Consider the following 15,223-nt stretch of genomic DNA (forward strand, 5'->3'; position numbering starts at 1 on the left):
GCTACCCTCAGCCCCAGCCTCGGCAGGCCTTAAAGGAGGCGGAGCCTCGCAGGCCGCCCCTAATCCCTCCCCCAGTCTTTCCGGGATCCCTTACGCCACCCGACCGCAGTCCCCGCCCGCGGGTCACGCCTCTGTGGGTCAGACTACAGCCATCGCCCCCCCTCCCCCCCCACCACCACTCCGGGGCTCCCGGCACCCAGCTGACATCTGGGGGCCCTTTCTCCACTCGCGGTTTCCTGCCTCCCTTCCGTTCCGACAGCGTAAACCGCTGCCCCACCCAGCACACTCACCTCTGTCACCCTGGGAATTACCACTCTCTCCCCTCCCCCAAAGTATCCACGATTTGCGACCCCCGTGCCCACCCCCCACAAACATACTGGACGTGCGACTCTCCATCGCAGACTCAAAAATCAGAAGCCACCAGCTCTGTGATCATGCACAAGTCTTAATTTAATGGGTAAAAACATTAAATTATCACACAACAATATTTTTCCATAAAGCTTAATAAATAGAATCTTTTTTTTAACGCTGTACAAGAGACTGAAAAACAAGTTTCCAACAAAATATGAACTCATACTACCCTTCTATTGATTTTAAACACTCCCCCCTCCCCCCATGCTTGAAAGCAGTGTGCACATTTGAGGTCTGTCTCTGGGTACAGCTAGCCAAGGTCGCCAGGTTCCAGGAGCCCTGGAAGCGATGACCTCACTCGGGCTGGGGCTTTAAACGCTCTGCCCTTGGGCGTCTGCAGCCCCAGCAATCTGAGGCGCAGAGAAAACTGAACCGTTTAGACGGCTGTTGCCTGCAGGAGCCCTTCTCTGCCCAACACATCAAAAGGGGTGAGAAAAACAAATGAGAAATGTCCCTCAAACACACACACCCCACAAATCAACACCAACAAGCCACAAACTGGTGCCCCTCCCCTTTTGACAGGGGGCAGAAGGAGTGAGGGGAGAAAGTGTTTCTTTCCTCCTCTTTTGACACAGAACCCTGTTGGGTCTGGTTGCTGCAGTGGGCGCCCCGGGTCACAGCAGTACCACCGAGTGCCCCTGCAGTATGTCCATGAGATCCTGGGCCCCTATCCCCTGGGCCAGCTCCAGGGGTGTGAGCCCCCTGGCGTCCCTGTGATGGAGATCAGACTCAGAAGCCAGGAAGCTGACCACAGCGGTGTGGCCCTCTCGCACCGCCAGATGGATGGGGAGTGCCCCGGTGCTGTCAGGCACGTTGACATCAGCACCATGCTCTACCAAAACCTTCAGGGTGTCCAGGAATCCAGTGCGTGCCGCATCATGGGCTGGAGTGGTGCCGGAGGTGTCCTGGACATTGGGGCTGGCACCTTGCTTGAGAAGTTCCAACGCAATGGTGGAGCTTCCAAACATCATGACCTGTGTGGGGGCAGAGAGTGAGGGGTCCTCAAGGGAGAGGTTCCAGGAAAAGGGGTCACTGTAGAGAGGGATCATTCAAGAATAGGGAACACTAGAGCTCTTCTAAAGAATGGGGACACACCAGGGAACACAAGCTCTCAGGCGGTTGTTTGATACCCCAGAGAAAGACGTCTCCTTGGAATAGGGACCCCGAAGAAAGTGGTCACCCCACTAAGGATAAGAAAACCACGTAGGGAATAGCCTCCAAGGAAACGTTCAAGAAACCTAAGACCCTCCCCAAGGAAGCAGAGATATGCCCCATCCCATATGGGAAATTGCTAGGAAATATGACCCCTCCCCCACCCCCAGAAATAGGCCTCATAGAATGAGAACTGCTCCAAAGAACTTGGAGAGCAACCTCAAGGGAAAGGAGATGCCCAGGGAATTTGAAACCCCAGGGTACTTGCCCTGAAGAAATAGGGTTCCCCCTGTAAAATGCCCCCCAGGGAATAAGGATACCCATGCAACGTGTAACTGTGCCCCACTTAGGACTTCCCTTAATATACTAGGAATCTGGAAACACACACACACACACACACCCCAAAACAGGAATGGAGAGTTACCCAAATAACTGGATACATCTCAGAGAACCCTCCAGAAAATAGGGAACACCTGGAAACATGAATCCCTCCTTCCAGTGATTGGATCCCCCCACAGAAGTTCCAAGAAACAAGAGCCAGTCCTATGAAGCCGGGATCCAAAGAAGCTGCTCTCACATCGCGGAATAAGAACCTCCCCAGGGAAAATTAATCTTCTGCACCCAGAAAACAAGAAATCCTCCAGAGAAGATGGAAAGTCCTCCCCTCCCCCCACCTAACTCCATCCACCACCCACCCACGAAAGTAGACATCAAGGAGCAACAGCGCCCCAGGGGGAAAGGACCGAGCCCCCCCCCCCCCCCCCCCCCGTGAGCCACCACCGCGGTCAAGGAGACTTGAGGGAAAGGGTCTGGGGTTCCAGCCTCGCCGTCGCTCCCGGCCAGCCGGGCCTCACCTGCAGCGCCGTCTTGCCGAAGCGGTTCAGGGCATCGGGGTGCACCAGCTCACGGTGCAGAAGGCGGCGCACCTCCTGCACGTCGCCTCGGGCCGCGGCCCCGCTTAGCCTGTCGCCTGCGCGGACCTCCTCCAGCAGCATGTCGACGCTGGCAGCCTGCGAAGCCCCCCGCCCCACGCCGGCGCGGTCAGTGTGGGGAAATCCACTGGCGCTGGCCCTAAGATCTCCCCCGAGGTGCACCTGGCCTGCGCGACGCTCCCAGCCCAGCACACTAGTCGGCCCTCTGCGCGACCCCCGCCCTGCCGGCGGGCTCCTCCCCCTGTCGGCCAGCGGGTCGCCAGGGGCTGGGAGCCGGGCCCAACCCTCCGCGGCTCGCAGGGCCCGGCCCGGCGCCCGCCCCTTGGGGGCCGGGTCTCCCCCCAACTCACCCTCCCTCCTCCTCCTCGACGGGCGGGGTCTGTTCTGAGCCGCCGCCGCTGCCGCCGCTGAGCTGGCCGCCAGGGGGCGGAGATAGCGCGCTTGAGGCCCCGCCCCGAACGCTGCGGATTTGTTTTCTTACGAACTCGCTACACTGTAGCCCAGCCGCGTTGCCCGGCGCGCGACCCGGCAGCGCCCCGCCCCTGCGGCCAGGGCAACCAATGGCAACGCGTCGCCGGGGGGAGATTTACGCTCCGGCCTGGGCGGTGCCTATCCTGATTGGCTGAGCCTCGGCGACCGGTGGACCGCCGGCAATGGCGGGGTTTTCGGTTTTCAAACTCGCCAGGCGGGCGGGAAAGACAAGCCGGTTTAACTGACCCGCGGGAGAAAGGTCAGGGGCAGGGTAGCGCGGGTTGCTTCGGGACCTCGGCACCTCTGGGAGGAAGGGAGGCAAGGCTGGGGCAGCCCAGTTCGGGGTTCCACCGTTCAGTCACGGGATAAGCATTTATTAGCCCTTACTATGTTCAGAGTGTTTTATTTCATTCACTCACCCAGTGTGTGCCGGTACCGTTTTCGGCGCTGGGGAGCGTACATTCTGGCAACTACATAATTTTAAAGACCGTTAAGCACCGCCAAGAAAATAAAACGGGGAAATGGGGTGGGTGAGAAGGATTCACGTTCTGGCTCAGAGTGAGCCAAACCCGGCACAGCAAGGGCCGGGGCGAGGGCAAGTTCACGCTGCAGCCGCGGCCGCCACGTGGACGAGCCAGGGAGGCGAGAGAGCTGAGGTCGGAGGCGACTCTTGCAAATGCTTGCGTTGAAACATTTACTGAGCACCCTCTGTGTACTAGGCGCCCAACTGGAGAGCGAGCCAGCCAGGTGGTTCCTGCTGCGGGACCCCCACCATTTAGGCTGGGAGAAGACAGGAATTAAATCTTTTCAGAATGGTAAACTCTGTGGAGGTGATAAAACGGGTAAGTTATAGTCTCTTGGGAAAAGAAGGCCGTTGAAATAGAGAGGTCAGGGAGGGCCTCCCTGAGGTGACGTGTGCGACCTGAAAGGGAAGGAGCCATGTGACTATCTGGGGAAAGGCATGCCAGGTGAAGGGCATTAGAACCACAAAGGCCTAGGTGGGAGCGCACTTGTGCACAGGAAGCGTGAGGTCTAGAGGAGGAGAGTGGGAGAAGGTGAAGGCAGCTAAGTGAGGAGGAGGGGTAGCGCAGATCAGGCTTGGGTACTGCGGCGAGCGCTTGACTTTTACTTTTAACACGGGAAACTTGTGGGAAGGTTCTGAGACCCACGAGCTGACTTCGAAGTTAACAGGCGCCCTCTGGCGGCCGCAAGAGGAACTGACGGTGGTGTGGGAGCCCGGTTGGAGCCTGGGCCCAAGGAGAGAGTTGGGCAGATGCCATGAGAGGGGCTGGGGAGTGGATGTGTGTTGCCCATCCCCATCCCGGCACTTCGGGGCGGGGGGGGGGTGTCCCTGGCATTCCCAGTCCCCAGTCAGTAATATACACAGCAGCCAGATTCATTCTTTTTAATACCATCCTAAAACTCAGGGTGGGCCAGGGTGGCCTCTGGGCTCAGCAGCTGTGAAGGAGGGGCCCCGACACCCCTAAGGCAGGTCACTGCAAGAAGGCACTCATGAGGGGGGCTTCAAGACCCTCCTCTATTCTTCATATAAAATTGGAGGAGTGGGGAGCCCGGAGGCAGAGGGAGGTGGGGAGACTGTTCCTCCTAGCCTGTGGGTAGAGAGAAAGGCAGGGAGGATGCCGGGTGCCGGGAGCAAGAAACGGCTAAGTCAGGGGCCTTCCCTCACACACATCCCCCATCTTCCTCCCAGGAAGTCTACAGTCCCAGCCTGGGGAGAGGGAAGGCCCCATGTCTAGGCCCCACCTCTTCTCTCTCCTAGCTGGTACGAAGTTGATAATCTGCAGGGAAACAATGAGCAGAGACCATCTCAGAATTGGGGAAAGGGAACAGACAGAAAGCCCTCCCCCCAACCTATCCCCCACCCCAGTGCTCATGATCAACCCATGGATATGTAACAAGGACAAGAATGGGGTTGTAACACAGGGATAGTAACCATAGCAACAAGCTCGTTTCCAGGTGCAGATGGGGGTACTATGCGTTCACTCCCTTGCCCAAACCTGATCAGTACCCTAGAACTGCAGCTGCCCCCATTTTAAAGATGGGCCAAACTGAGGCCCAGGGTGGCACAGGGATAAAGACAGGATAGGCCTGGGGCCAGGCCTGTTGAATTTTGGTGCCCTCCAAGCCAGAGCGTAGTCAAAGCCCCGAGACCATCCTTCTGATCTCCTTGACCCCAGCGTCCCAGGGAGCCCGGCTGCCTTACCGCCACTCTGGGTGATGTAGCGAACCCACGGCAGGGCCTGGTAACCGCTTTTCTCAATGATCTTCATGTATCGGACCTGAAACGGAATAGAAAGAGGCGGCCCAGGTGGTGGGGGCAGGCTGGCTGTGGCGAGGGTACCGCGTGGAACGCAACTCGGGGGATTATGCTGGCGCGGTTGGGGAGTGATGAGGAGACCTGGCTCGCGTCAAAGGTTTGGCACATGCAGCGGGAGTAGGGGAAGGGGGAGGCGGCACAGGAGAGTGGGAAAGAGCACGGTGTAAGGGAATAGACACAATGTGGTTTTGGGGGACGAGGCGACACAGGCCAAGGGAACAGCGCATGGTTTGAGGGTGGGTGAAGACACAGTGAACGTACTGGTGGGGAACAAGATGGCACAGGCCGGCTGCAGAGGGGAGGTGATACCGGCTAGGGAAGGAGCCAAGGGGTAGGAGAATGGGGAGCCCACTGCACTCACCTGGATCCCGGAGACAGTGAAGTAGGGGATCTCAAACTTGACCCCAATAGGGGGCCGGCCCTCCACCTCCTCCTTCTCCACGCTGGGGAGGCCAAAGTGGGCGCGCATCAGGTACTCCTTGCCCCCCTGAGGGCACATGGGGGCGTCAGATACACCAAGAGGCCTCTACACGCCCCACGCTATCCTCACAGTGGCCCCCAAGCAGGCTCTGCTCTCGGTCCATTTCTGACAAGACAGTAAAAGCTCCTGGCCGAGATTCACAGCCGAAGGTTTTTGTTTGTTTTTTTAATGTTTATTTATTTTGGCGGGGGGGGGGGAGGAGAGAGAGAGGACGCAGGAACAGGGGAGGGGCAGGGAGAGACAGAGAATCCCAACCAGGCTCCAAGGTCAGCTCAGAGCTTGAACCCACAGGCCGTGAGATCATGCCCCGAGCTGAAATCAAGAGTTGGACGCTTAACCGACTTAGCCGGCCAGGTGCCCCTCACAGCTGAAGTTTCTAACGACACAGCCTGGTCAGAGTGCTTCTCATGACCATCTCCCATTTTCCAGTCCCCTGATGAGCCCTCGCCACCCCCCCCACCCCCCCTACCCGATCCCCAGGGACTGATCGAATCCTCCGGCAGCCCCAGGATGGGGTATCGTGATCCTGTCTATTTCACAGATGAGCAAACAGAGGTTCCGTGGAGGGAAGTGGGTTTCCAAAGGCTGTCTAGCTCAGGGAGGCAAGGGTGGAGAACTTGAACCCAGGGCTGGTGTCCTCAAGACCTGGGAGGCAGGGACCTGCCGGCCTGGTTTCCGGCTTTATTACCCCTAAAGGATAACCATGTGCATGCAAACATGGGTCTCCATTTTATTCTCCGCCTCTCGCGAGCAGCAGGGGCAGGCGCCTCAGGCCCCACCCCGTACTCAGTACCCAGTACTCACCGGGAAGGACTTAATACTCCAAATAACGACATTCTTTTCGGGCACGTACTTGGCACTGCCTACACTGGTCTTGAAGCGCGGGGAGTCGGCATCACTGGGCACGGGCACGGATATCTCCACGCCGTTGGCCACCGACTGCTTCTTAAACTGCCCCTTGGCCTGTCAGGGGAGAGGACGGGGCGTGAAGAACTCACTCCTGCATTCTGCCCATGTTCAGCAAGCCCTTTCCCCACAGTACCTCACAGAGAGCCTCCCCAGCCCCGAGGTGCGTACGACCATCCTGCCCATTTCACAGGCGAGGAAATGGAGACGCGGGGCAGCTGCGGCAGTTGCTTGAAGACACACGGCCAACAAGTGGCAGAGCCGGGATTCACACCCACACGAGACTCCAGAAACCCCGTTCTTGGCGCCTTCCGTTTAGACCTTTCGCTGGTCTAAAATGCTGCCTCTTAGCCCATCACACAGGAGTTTTCATTTGATAGCTAGCATTTATTTTTTTTAATTGTTTAATGTTTATTTATTTTTGAGAGAGAAAGAGGGAGACACAGAATCCGAAGCAGGCTCCGGGCTCTGAGCCGTCAGCACAGAGCCTGACGCGGGGCTCGAACTCACGAACCGCGAGATCGTGACCTGAGCCGAAGTCAGACGCTTAACCGACTGAGCCACCCAGGCGCTCCTATTTATTTTTATTTTTAAAATAATTTTTTTTTTAATTTATTTGAGAGAGACAGAGCATCTGTGTGCATGGACACCTGAGAGCTCACCTGCAAGCTGAGGAGGGGCAGAGAGAGAGGCAGAGAGAGAGAACCCCAAGCGGGCTCAGCACTGTCAGCACAGAGCCTGAGGCGGGGCCCCATCTCACGAACTGTGAGGCCATGACCTGAGCCGACATCGAGAATCGGACACTTAACTGAGCCACCCAGGTGCCCCAAAGATTTTATTTTTAAGTAATCTCTACACCCAAGAAGGAGTTAGAACCCACAACCCTGAGATCGAGAGTCCTAGTCTCCACCAACTGAGGCAGCCAGGTGTCCCAAGGAGTTGAAATTTTAAATAAGGAAATCAGGAAAAGCCTCTGAAGAGGTGACATTTAGCAAAAAATCGAGGGAGATCAGGGAAGGAGCCACGTGGACATCTGGGGCGGGGAGGGGGTGTGATCCAAGGAAAGGGAACAACCAGTGTAAAGGCCCTGAGGTAGGACCTTGCTTGGTGTGAACAAAGAGGAAGCCGATATAGCTGGAATGGAGTGAGAGAGGGAGACCGTGGAAGGACACAAAGGTGACAGCAGATGGTCATAGGGTCTAGTGGGCTGCCAGGACTTTGGCTTTTCCTCTCAGTGAAGTGGGAGCCATGGAAGGTTCTGGGCAGAAGAGAGACACGCAGCCAGACTCAAGTGCTCACGGGTGTCCTTTAGAGGAACAGTGGGGGGACGAGGGCAGGAGATGGGGGACCAGGGTAGATGTGGTGGAGGGAGTGCAAAGCGGGCAGATGAGGGATCTATTCTGACAGTATTTGCTGATGGTTTGTCTGTGTCCCCCAGGTAGCAAGCTCCCTGAGGGCAGCATATCTTTTATTTCTTCCCTCTTGTCCCTCAGTTCCCTTACAAAGTAGAGGCTCAGTTAAAACCACAATGTGAATAGTTGCGATTTGTGCGCCATTTAGACATTATTGGGAACTTACTATGTTCTTACTGGGGAAAAGAAATCCACACAGGAGTAGATGCAGTACCGACGCAGGTCAATAGAGCAGAGGCCAGAGGAGGTGAGAGGGTGGGGAGCCGAAACCTTGGGCCAGCCCAAGTAGGAGCAACAGCCAATGCAAAACCCCCACAGGGAACTGTGCCTGACACGTCTGAGAACCAGCCGGGAGACCCGTGTGGCAGGAGGGGAGTGAGGAGCCAGGGAGGGTGAGAGAGAAGGTTAGGGTGGAGACTGTGGGGAGGGGCAGATCAAACACCGTAAGTAAGTCATTGTTCCCCTGGGCCTACCTTGACCATGATCTCCACACGGCTGTGGGAGAACTTCTCAATGACGGACTCAATCCAGATCAACGGCTTGACCTACAGGTGGCAGAAGAGGGGGCTGTTGGAGGTTCTGGGGTCACCTCTCACCCCCTCCAGGGGGCCTCTCCCCTGCTTCACCTGGGTGCTGAGGCGGTAGGACATGAGCTCAAAGTCGCCGTCGGGTGGGATGAAGGAGATAGTGCGGTCATTGTCAAAGCGAGACAGCCGCACGCACTGGTGGAATTTGACGTCTTCCAGTTCCACAGACTTGTTCTTGCTTCCTGAAACTCGGAGCCAAGCAGGAAGGTGACCCTGGGGGTCTGGGACAGGGTCTTTAGCCCTGTCTTCCCTGCCTACCACTTATCATTACTTCTGTTTTAGAGATAAGGAAACTGAGGCCCAGAGAGGACAAGGAATTTGCCCAGGGTCACCGAGCTGGCCAGGGGCACAGCTAGGATCTGAACCCAGGGAATCTGGCTCTTGCTGTCAGGTTTTCTTTTTTTTTTTAATTTAAGTTTATTTTGAGAGAGAGAGAGAGAGAGAGAAGGGGAGGGGCAGAGAGAGGGAGAGAGAATCCCCAGCAGGCTAAACTGTCAACGTGGAGCCCGATGTGGGGCTTGAACTCACATACCGTGAGATCATGACCTGAGCCAAAACCAAGAGTCAGACACTCAACCAACTGAGCCACCCAGGCGCCCTGCTATCAGGTTTTTCAATATGATGTTCTTCTGTCTCCTACTCCCACTGAAATGTCAGCGCCAAGGGCAGGGATTGGTCTTTTTCTCCATTGTATTTGTGCCAGGCGGTATCCACTTTTGGCACCAGTGAACCAGCAGCCGCAGCACCGGCTGTGACCAGCAGAGGGCACGCGAGTGCTTATTTCAGAGCCGGTTGCGATTCTCTGGGTCCCCAGATGGGGTAGGGTCAGCTCCCTCGCGCGCCCCCCTCCAGATGCTTACGGCCAGTGAGCTCAAAGAGCACACGGTCGTTGAGGCCAAGCCGCAGCTCTGGCATTCCCGACAGAAACACCTTGAGCTTGATGGTGCCCACGATCTCGCTCAGCAGGACGCTGCCATTGGCATTGACCTGAGGGTGCACATGACACAGGACGGGGTGTCAACGGGCATAGAGCCTCCTCTCCTGCCCCCAGGCCATGGAAGGAGAGGGGTAGAGGTGTGGGGGGCTCACCAGCAGGTTGACAGACTCTATGACATCAATGAACACCTCATTCTTCTTGTACTTGATGCCCTCAGAGCGCCAGGACACAGCATTGGTGACAGTGGGTGGCACTCGAGATTTGCCGGTCTCCAGCTTGTTGCCCTGCTGTGTGATGTACCTGTCAGGAAGGCAGGGGCGACAAGCAGCTGGACCCAGGGACACTTCCCTGACCCTCCCCGACTTCCTTCCATTAGTGGCCCACTCACTCCTGCAGGATCTTGCTGTCGGTGGTCTGTGGGAAGCCGAAGTCCATGAGCTCGTCCAGCAGCTCGTAGACGATGACGAAGTTGTCTCGGATGCTCTCCTCCTCCAGCTCCTTGAAGTATTCAGAGAATACCTGGGGGTGTGGGGAAACAGACACCAACAGAGGCGTGGCTGTGGTGTAGCTGGGGCCGTGGGCCGTGGCCCCACTCATCCAGCCATCAATTCAACAAGCAGCTGATGGGTGTCTGCCATATACCAGTGCTGGAACATTAATGGTGAGCGGAGTCAACAATGTCCGTGCCTCCGTGGAACAGTCTAGCGAGGGAAATGGACTGGTAACAGAACCAACACGATACAACGTGCTGAGTGCAAAAAATGAGGAAACCACAAAGTGGGAACCCTGAGGCATGGAGGTCCAGGAAGCCTTCCTGGAGGAGGGATCGGAAGGGCTCAGAACTATTTTGTGTGTGTGTGTGTGTGTGTGTGTGTGTGTACCATGAAATGCTGTGTATCTGGTGCTATTTATGGAGTAAGGTTTCCAGTACATAAAATATACAAGATGACAAAGGAAACCCATTATATAGAAATACAGCTAAGCTCGTGGATTCCCTGAATTCTATCCACAGGGCTTTAGGGGTTTGGGGACCCCAAGTCCAGAGCCTCTGGGGATTAGGAGGCATGACCTCAGCAGAGAGCCTGTCAGTCATCTGACATTTGAAAAACCCTCCGTGTCTCACTCTGTTCCAGCCCCATTGGCCTTCTTTCTGTTCTCACCTCAGAGCCTTAGCATATGCTGTCCCCTCTGCCCGGGACATTCTTGCCATTCAGGCCTCAGCTCCAATATCACCTCCTCAGTGAAGCCACCACCATCCCTCCTGCCCCCTTGAGTATCAAGGTGAGTCTAGCACCCTCGTCACTGGTTCTCCTAATGTCCTGTTGAATCACCTTCATGTCCTTTAACTCCTCAGGACAGGCAGGGACTGTGCCTCTCTTATGCAGAGCTGCTCCCCTCTCTGCCTGGCAGGAGGCAAGTCAATACATATTTCTTGTTGGTTGGAAAGTATTTACCAAGCACCTTCTCAGTCATTGAAAATGGCATGGGGGTGCCTGGGTGGCTCAGTTGGTTGAGCTTCCAACTTCGGCTCAGGTCATGATCTCCCAGTTCATGGGTTCAAGCCCCACATCTGGGGCTGTGCTGACAGCTCAGAGCCTGGAGCCTGCTTCAGATTCGGTGTCTCCCTCCCTCTGCCCCTCCCCCATTCATGCTCTGTCTCTGTCTCTCTCAAAAATGAATAAACATTAACAAAATTTTTTTTTAGGAAAAGGGGGCACTGGGATTGGAACCCGGTTTTCTCTGGCTCAGATTTGAGTAGTATACCCTCTTGGGACCTCTTTGGTCCTTGCCCTATAGGGAGAGATGATCCCACAGCAGCTAATGAGAACACAGAGATAGATGCGGCTTCCATGGGGCGAGGTCAGGGAAAGCTTCCTAGGAAAGATGGATCCTGAAAGACAAGGGCGAGACAGGTAGACACACAGACCAGCCGGCCGATGGGAAGCCAGAACTTACCTCCACCGTCTTGTAGAGGAAGGAGTACACGAGGGAGGCGTTGGCGTTCTTCAGCGTGGTGGCCACCACTATGGGCAGCAAGGTTAAGGAAAAGGTGCCATTTTGGAGGTCTCAAATGGAGCACGGACCCTAAAACCTCACCCTGTCCTCCCACCCTCATCTCACCTCTGTCCACCCACCCCCTGCCCCCAACCTGAACCACTGATGTGCTGTGCAACTTCTGTCCTCAGTCCAGCCTCTCTGGACCTGAGCTGCCAACACCCCAGGCCTCCAGGGACCCAGCCAGAGTCTGGATACAATAGAGGTTGCTGTGTTTGATCCACAAAAAGTGGACCCGGCCATGGCTCAGCAGCGGGGCCAAGGCGCCCTCCTCCTCCCGCTGCATGAGCAGAGGCATGAAGTTCTCAATCTCACTCATGGCCACATCGCCCTTGTAGTTGCGGCTGATCAGGGGCTAAGCGTGAACAGAGAAGGCCCGGTCACTGCTGGGATCTGGGACCCTTCATCCGGGGGCATCAGAGTGTCTGGTTCTGACCCTAATTCCTGAGTGAAGGGCAGGGACAAGACTCTGCCGCTCTGTGCCTCAGTTTCCTCTTCTGTAAAATGGGTGCACAATAACAACAGCAAACATGTCTGGAGTCCTCCAGGAAGACCAGGCCGTGTCCTACTAAAGACTGGATGTTTGCTAACTGATTTTGTTCTCACTACAATCTGCGGGGGGTGTGCCATCACCCTCTTCATTTGAAGGATGGGGAAACTGAGGTGTGACCCACGTGTATAACAGCTGGGGAGACTGGGAATTGAACCAACACACCCTGGATCCAGAATTCCCGCTCTTGCCCAGGGCTTCAGAGGCACCAAATTGGTGAGGTAGGGATGACAGGAGGGAAGGGGGAAGGAGGAAGGGAAGGCGGGAAGGAAGGCGGGAAGGAAAGCGGGAAGGCAGGAAGGCAGGAAGGAAGGAAGGAAGCTTATAGGAAGAAAGATAGATTATATAGCTCCTGTTAGCTCATATACCTCTGTCTGGCAGGAAATAAGCAGTCAATGATAATAGTACCTACTTCCTAAGGTGGTTTAGTCCAGTGTTTAGAACCAGGATGGCACAGGGCTGGTCCTCAAACACCCTAGGCTTCACCACCACCGTTTTTGTTGATATTAAATGACAAGACGAATGAGAGGGGGCTCCAGAAAGGGAGAGCCCCAAAAGGGAATGAGGGTCTCCTGCCCCTGCCATCTTCCCCAAATATTAATAATGTGGATGATGAAGGTGACAGAAATAACTTCAATCGACTGAACGCCTAATGTTTGGAGCAGGGCTACTGTGCTAAGTAGTTTACATTCATCGGGTTATATTAATTCCTATTGGGTGGGGACCTGTTATTCCCATCTTTACGGGTAGGGAGACTGAGGCTCGGAGAGGCAAAGCCCCTAGCCCCGGCACCTGGTTGGGAAACAGTGGAGGTGGGATTCGACCCGCGACTTCCAGGGATTGGGGGAGGGGTGTACCCGCTCTCCCGGAGCTTTCTGGAGCCTCCCGGCCTGCGAGGAGGGGCCGCCCCTGGCTCCAGGGGAGCGCAGCCTCACCTGTCCTTCCCCCGTATCCCCAGCTCCCGGCCTTACCTTGCCCTTGACGTCGAGGATGAAGACAGCCGAGGCGGACATTGTGGCGGCCGGCGGACCTGGGAGGCGGGGAGGGAGCGCCGGGAGGCGACGGCGGCGCCGCTTCCTTCTTCCTGCGGAAGCGCCGGCGCGCAGGTGAGAGCCCAGGTGAGTGCGTCTTAAAGGGGAGGCCTCCAGGTGAGCGGCGCGGTTGGCCGACGCGAAGACTGCTGCAGGGCGGAGCTTTGGAGGGGAGCGCTGCCCCGCCTCACTGTCCCTCTGCACCCAGGAGTGCTGATGGGAGGAGTCTCCAGACCAACCACCCATCCATTCGTCCACCCAGCCAGCAAGCCAGCCAGCCATCCGCCCACTCACCTATCCATCTACCCCCCTACTCATTCACCCACCCACCCGTCCATCCACCTACTCACACATCCCTCCACTCAACCCACCCATCCATCCACCCATTCACCTCCATCCATCCACCCACCCACCCACCCATCCATCCACCCACCCACCCACCCACCCATCCATCTACCCACCCACCCATCCACCCCCCACCCACCCACCCATCCATCCCTCCACTCAACCCACCCATCCATCCACCCCCCACCCACCATCTGCCCATCCATCCACCCACCTATCCATCTATTCACCAATCCCACCCACCCACCCATCCACCCCCCACCCACCCACCCATCCATCCCTCCACTCAACCCACCCATCCATCCACCCCCCACTCACCATCCGCCCATCCATCCACCCACCTATCCATCTATTCACCAATCCCACCCACCACCCACCCATCCATCCACCTACTCACCCATCCCTCCACTCACCCACACATTCACCCACCCACCCACCCATCCATCCATCCATCCATCTCCATCCATCCACCTACTCACACATCCCTTCACTCAACCCACACATGCATCCTCATCCACCCATCCATCTACCCACCTACTCATCCACCCATTCACCCGCCCACCCATCTATCCATCCACCCACCCATCCACCCACCCATTCATCCACCCATTCATTCATTCATTCATCTTGTTTCTCCTCCATCTTGTTATCACCCCCATGCATATCAGCCCCATTAGGGCAGAGATTTTGTCCTGTTCATCTCTGTGTCCCCAGTGCCCCATACTGGGTACTCAATATTATTTGTCCAGATCATTCATTCATTCGTACAATAACTATTGACTAATTAATTTATTCTTTCACTCAAATATTTACCGACTAGTAAATTCCTTCACTGAGGAACTGTGGGTAGCACTGTGAGCAGAAGAAATGTAGCTGCCTTTATTATTATTCTTAAAGTTAGTCTTACTGATACCAAAAATATTCATGCTCCTACTGTGTGACACGAAGATGTTGATAGAGGGGTGCCTGGGTGGCTTAGCTGGTTAAGCGTCTGACTCTTGACTTTGGCTCAGGTCGTTATCTCGCTGTTCATGGGTTTGAGCCCTGAGTAAGGCTCTGCATTGACGGTGCAGAGCCTGCTTGGGATTCTCTCTCTTTCTCTCTCTGCCCCTACCCCATTCTCAATCTCTCTCTCTCTCTCTCTCAATAAATAAACTTAAAAAGTTTTTTAGAGGGGCACCTGGGTGGCTCAGTTGGTTGGGCATCCGACTTTGGCTCAGATCATGATCTCTTGGTTTCTGGGTTTGAATCCCACCTCAGGCTCTGTGCACAGAGCCTGGACCCTGCTTCAGATCCTGTGTCTCCCCCTCTCTCTGCCCGTCCCATGCTCATGCTCTGTCTCTCTCTGTCTCTCAATAATAAATAAACATTAAAAACAATTTTTTTTAAATTTTTTTAGAAAGATGTTGATAGAATGTTGAAAAGATAGGGGTGCCTGGGTGGCTCAGTCGGTTCAGCATCCGACTCTTGATTTCTGCCCAAGTCATGATCTCACAGTTCATGAGTTCAAGCCCCGCATCAGGATCTGCACTAACAGAGTGCAGCCTACTTGGGATTCACTCTCTCCCTCTCTCTCTCTTTCTGTCCCTCCCCCACTCTCTCTATCTCTCAAAAT

At 55.7% G+C, this 15,223-nt stretch overlaps 2 protein-coding genes and 1 long non-coding RNA gene across 5 annotated transcripts; 1 reads left to right on the top strand and 2 right to left on the bottom strand.

Moving 5' to 3' along the window:
* Positions 1 to 432: 432 nt before the first annotated feature.
* CDKN2D (cyclin dependent kinase inhibitor 2D) lies at positions 433 to 2,973 on the bottom strand. The gene is made up of 3 exons (XM_019427732.2): positions 2,846 to 2,973; positions 2,418 to 2,573; positions 433 to 1,385 (listed from the first exon to the last, which is right to left on the bottom strand). The coding sequence occupies exons 2-3, from the start codon at positions 2,556 to 2,558 to the stop codon at positions 1,026 to 1,028; spliced, it is 501 nt and encodes a 166-aa protein (XP_019283277.1). The 5' UTR covers positions 2,559 to 2,573; positions 2,846 to 2,973; the 3' UTR covers positions 433 to 1,025.
* A 52-nt stretch (positions 2,974 to 3,025) lies between these two features.
* Positions 3,026 to 13,302, top strand: LOC109254102 (uncharacterized). Its single transcript, XR_002074649.2, has 3 exons — positions 3,026 to 3,225; positions 3,686 to 3,808; positions 13,191 to 13,302. It is a non-coding gene; the product is annotated as an uncharacterized LOC109254102 (long non-coding RNA).
* Positions 4,358 to 13,311, bottom strand: AP1M2 (adaptor related protein complex 1 subunit mu 2). Of its 3 annotated transcripts, none has more exons than XM_053896777.1 (12): positions 13,204 to 13,311; positions 11,881 to 12,037; positions 11,584 to 11,651; positions 10,016 to 10,146; positions 9,780 to 9,927; positions 9,551 to 9,677; positions 8,730 to 8,872; positions 8,577 to 8,648; positions 6,590 to 6,748; positions 5,666 to 5,791; positions 5,191 to 5,266; positions 4,358 to 4,765 (listed from the first exon to the last, which is right to left on the bottom strand). In XM_053896777.1, exons 1-12 carry the CDS (start codon positions 13,243 to 13,245, stop codon positions 4,743 to 4,745), a joined length of 1,272 nt encoding a protein of 423 aa, XP_053752752.1. In that variant the 5' UTR covers positions 13,246 to 13,311; the 3' UTR covers positions 4,358 to 4,742. The 3 variants fall into 3 exon arrangements, with proteins under 3 accessions (XP_053752752.1, XP_019283278.1, XP_053752753.1); XM_019427733.2 differs by having other exon boundaries at positions 8,730 to 8,878; XM_053896778.1 differs by lacking the exons at positions 11,584 to 11,651; positions 11,881 to 12,037 and having other exon boundaries at positions 8,730 to 8,878; positions 13,204 to 13,287.
* Positions 13,312 to 15,223: the final 1,912 nt, after the last annotated feature.

Source organism: Panthera pardus, unplaced genomic scaffold, assembly GCF_024362965.1.
Source record: "Panthera pardus isolate Hobbes unplaced genomic scaffold, ASM2436296v1 HiC_scaffold_8, whole genome shotgun sequence".
Taxonomy (NCBI): Eukaryota; Metazoa; Chordata; class Mammalia; order Carnivora; family Felidae; genus Panthera; species Panthera pardus.

Bases quoted from the DNA above. Each gene is read 5' to 3' on its own strand.
- AP1M2 (XM_019427733.2), bottom strand. From the start codon at position 13,245: ATGTCCGCCTCGGCTGTCTTCATCCTCGACGTCAAGGGCAAG. The intron at 5,792-6,589 runs GTGAGTACTGGG...ATGTGCCCTCAG, and splicing joins GGAGTATTAAGTCCTTCCCG to GGGGGCAAGGAGTACCTGAT. The intron at 4,766-5,190 runs GTAAGGCAGCCG...GTTTCCCTGCAG, and splicing joins CTACATCACCCAGAGTGGCG to ATTATCAACTTCGTACCAGC.
- CDKN2D (XM_019427732.2), bottom strand. From the start codon at position 2,558: ATGCTGCTGGAGGAGGTCCGCGCAGGCGACAGGCTAAGCGGGGCCGCG. The intron at 1,386-2,417 runs GTGAGGCCCGGC...GCCCCCACACAG, and splicing joins TCGGCAAGACGGCGCTGCAG to GTCATGATGTTTGGAAGCTC.